The sequence below is a fragment of the Eulemur rufifrons genome, chromosome 21, assembly GCF_041146395.1.
Source record: "Eulemur rufifrons isolate Redbay chromosome 21, OSU_ERuf_1, whole genome shotgun sequence".
Taxonomy (NCBI): Eukaryota; Metazoa; Chordata; class Mammalia; order Primates; family Lemuridae; genus Eulemur; species Eulemur rufifrons.
The window spans coordinates 23392716-23396409 of record NC_091003.1 but is presented as its reverse complement, the minus strand read 5'-3'; the positions used below and the strand labels follow the sequence as shown (position 1 = coordinate 23396409).

Here is a 3694-nt window from a genome sequence, read left to right as displayed (position 1 = left end):
CCTGGTCCTCCCCATGTTGCCTTTTCTGCCTCCCCCGGGGACCCCAAACCTTTGCGCTCCTGTCCCTCAGGATTATCCACCAGCTCCTCCCAGGCCTAACACACCTGTCACTCTCAGGCACAGGAAGAGCGTCCTGACTTCCCCTGGGGCCCTGGTGGAGCCCACTCTCCTTGGTCAGTTTCCCCAGACACAGCCCTGCCAGGACCACATTCCTCCCCGCCCCTCTGAACGCGTCTCCTGCTCTTTTCTGTCTTTGCTTCTCCTCTCATAGCAGCCTCAGTGCCACACTGACTGTCCAGGACAGAAGGCAGAGGCTGGCTGTCCTCTGTGGAGTAGACGCAGGGATTGGACATCCACCACACACGGAGAAGGTGCCCCTCCCATGGGAATCAATGTCATGGGGGATACCAAGTGTCTTCCCAAGTGTCCGTATTTCTCTCCTCCCTCATCCGAGGACGGTGGAGGTGGGGCAGACACACACATGACCATGGCCACCTTCACACCTGAGCATTCACTGACATGGCCCCATTTCCACTGAGCATAAAATCGCTCTAGAATAAATCCATGTACTTTTCTCTTTGCAAATGTCCTCACTTATGTGTACAATATGTGCCATTCTACACATTAACCCGTGTTTTAAATGTCCTTCCTTTATTTGAAAACTTAAGCACCTTTGGAGCCTGTCACCCTGTCAGAAGGTAAATACTCAATCCTTTCTACAAACATGTAAAAACATAATTGAAAACGATTTATTAAAGGAGCAGATGAATGTATAAATATATTTATAAATATACTGGAGTAAACAGATATTACATTATGGGAGCACATCTCAGAGTAAACTTGTAGATATTAAATTATGGGGAAATCATGGCAAATCCAGGTGTAACACGCACTTAAAAATCATGAACAAGTCACGTTGGATAAAGTCTGTCTTCCCACCTCCACATAATCCCACACTGCAAGGTGCATACAAAAGTTTATGAAAATTATCTTTTCATGTCATGGATTTTTCAGAAAAAAGGTGAACCAGCATCAAATACAGGGTGGATGTGCTGGGTGACGTCAGAGGTTGGAGGGGAAAGTGTGACACAGTCACCTGGCAGAGGGACCTGAGAGGGACGAGGACACTGACGCTGCCTCCAGGGCCCAAATCCTCCAGCCGTGGCGAGCTGGCAGCAGGTTCTCCGTCCTCAGCCCCGACAGACCCCGGCGTGAGCGCAGCACAGCGTCGGGTCCCCCAGCTCCGCTGGCGCCGGGCAGAGGAGACGACGTGCTTCGTGAGTGTCTGTTTCACACGTGCTCGTGTAGCTTCTCTCATAAATAAATGACAGTTTTTCCCGAACACAAAAGCAGCTTCAGTGTCTTTCTGTCCCCACGGAGGCAGTGGAGGCCCCCGAGGTTCCGTCTCCGTCCTCCAACTCACTGTCCACACACAGCGCGCCCTTGACACAGCACAGCCCACGGCGAGGGACTGCAGAGCTTTGCTTTCACATTGTCGCCTGCTCCACTGCCTGTTACCCGGTTGTCCCCACTGGAAGAAGCAAACTTTCATCCCAGGACCCAAAACAGGCTCTACATACTGTGTCCTAGGGCGGCAGCCGTGACACCCGCCTGACCTTCACACGAGAACCTCACACTGACATCGACCCTGACCTTCCCCTCGCCCAGACAGCCATCGATCGCCGGCCTTGCAGAGTCTCTCTCCAGACCCCTTTGCACCCACCTGGTCCACCGACGCCCCCTGCTGCCTTCATGGCACTCGCCGGCGAAGGGCTCTGGTGAAACTGTCCCCTGACTGGCACCTGGCCCTCCCCTCCCTGCCCTCAGGGTCCTTCTGCTCTCAGGGTGTCTCTGACGGTGGAATCTGGTCCCTGATCAGAGCGCTGCTCCCTCGTTCTCAGGCCTTTCCGTGCTGGGCTCGCAGCCCCGGTCGTGAGGTCCCTCCTGGAGAAGGCGGAGCCCTCCCCTCCCTTTCCTTCCACACAGCCCATTCTGCTGTGACATTCACACCTCCAAGGACAGAAAGGGAATCAGAATGTCTTCACCAGAGTAGTGGCCGTTGGACCAACTGGACAGATTTGGAGGTTTAAACGCGAAGGGAGCACAGGATGCTGAGCAGAGACCCCGGGACAGTGGCTGGAATTGTGAGGGGTGGGGGTGGGGAGGGCGGCCCCCTTCCCAAGGCCGCTGTGCCTCCCGTGTCCACCAGAGGGCGCTGTGGTCTCAGCACCTGCTGAGGTTCCCCCGGGGCCTCAGCTGTCTCCCCTGCCCCACCTGCAGGTGTCCCTGTGTCCTCTGTGTGGTGTAGCCCTCCCCCTGGGACAGTGTCTCCATCTCTCAGCCACAGCTAGTGTGAAGTCTAAGGTGGGGCTTTTGCAGCTTCCAGAAAGGAAGAAATTTGCATGGAGACCTCCCACCCTGGGCATTAGGATGACAGATAAGGAGGGTTGGTGGGCTCAGTCCTGGCTGTCAGCTCAGGAAGCACAGCCTGGGGTGTCCCCACCATGGCCTGGGCTCCGCTGCTCCTCACCCTCCTCGCTCACTGCACAGGTGGCTGCCTGCAGGGAACTCAGGGAGGGCTCTGCATGTCACCTGGGATGATGGTCTCTCCCTCCTCTTTGGAAACAGGGTCTGGTCTGTTCTCACCGATCTCTGTGTGTCTCCCGCTATGCAGGGTCTTTGGCCAACTTTGTCCTGACTCAGCCCAGCTCTGTGTCGGGGTCTCCAGGGCAGAAGGTCACCATCTCCTGCACCCGCAGCAGCGGCAGCATTGGCAGCTACTATGTGAGCTGGTACCAGCAGCGCCCGGGCAGTGCCCCCACCACTGTGATCTACGAGGACAACAAAAGAGCCTCCGGAGTCCCCGATCGGTTCTCTGGCTCCATCGACAGCTCCTCCAACTCTGCCTCCCTGACCATCTCTGGGCTGCAGTCTGAGGATGAGGCCGACTACTACTGCCAGTCTTATGAAAGCAGTGACAGTCACACAGTGCTCCAGACCATGGGGAAGTGAGAGAAGAACCCCCCAGAGCATCCTCGCCCTGGCTCTGCCCTCAGCCTGTCCCCACCAGGGTGTGCAGCTCTTCCCTGTCCCTCCTGGATGCCTGAGTTGCGTGTGTGTGCTCACAGCTCCCTCTATTTTCTTTTCTAGATACCAGTTTGTATTTCTATATCTTGATGTCTGATCATATAATAAATTCACAATCAACCTGTCAAGTAGATGTATTTAAAACAGTTTCTGAACCACAACACTGTTAGCATTTTGTGGTCGGGGGCGTGTTGTTCATTGTAATATGTTTAGTAGCGTCTCTGGCCTCTACTCATTAGCTTCTGTTCACACGTTCCCCTCACTGATGAGAAGAAAAATGTCTTCAGACACTAACAAACCAATGTCCCCTGCATGGAGGCAACCTCAGCCGTGGGTGAGGCCACTCAGTTGCAGGGCATGTCCTCAGCCTTTAGCCCGTGACTCTGAATCACGTCTATGCCATTCAGCTGCACACAAGGCTAGATATTTTTATATCTGTAGTTCTGGTTCCCCTCTGATAATGAAAATAACAGCACAGAGCATACGTGATTGTCTCGTGTCTGAATGGTGTTCTAAGCACCGTGAGGTCAGCCCCTGTGTTACCTAACGCTGCAGAAGCCCCAGGCAGAGTCTGTGATGCAGTGTGCAGCTGGGACTAGGAGAGCAG

General features: G+C 54.6%; 1 gene segment (V, D, J or C); it reads left to right on the top strand.

Annotated features, from left to right (window-relative positions):
- Positions 1-2504: 2504 nt before the first annotated feature.
- LOC138401640 (immunoglobulin lambda variable 6-57-like) lies at positions 2505-3012 on the top strand. The segment is given in 2 exon segments: positions 2505-2550; positions 2675-3012. Coding segments are annotated over 2 exon segments (384 nt in total).
- Positions 3013-3694: the final 682 nt, after the last annotated feature.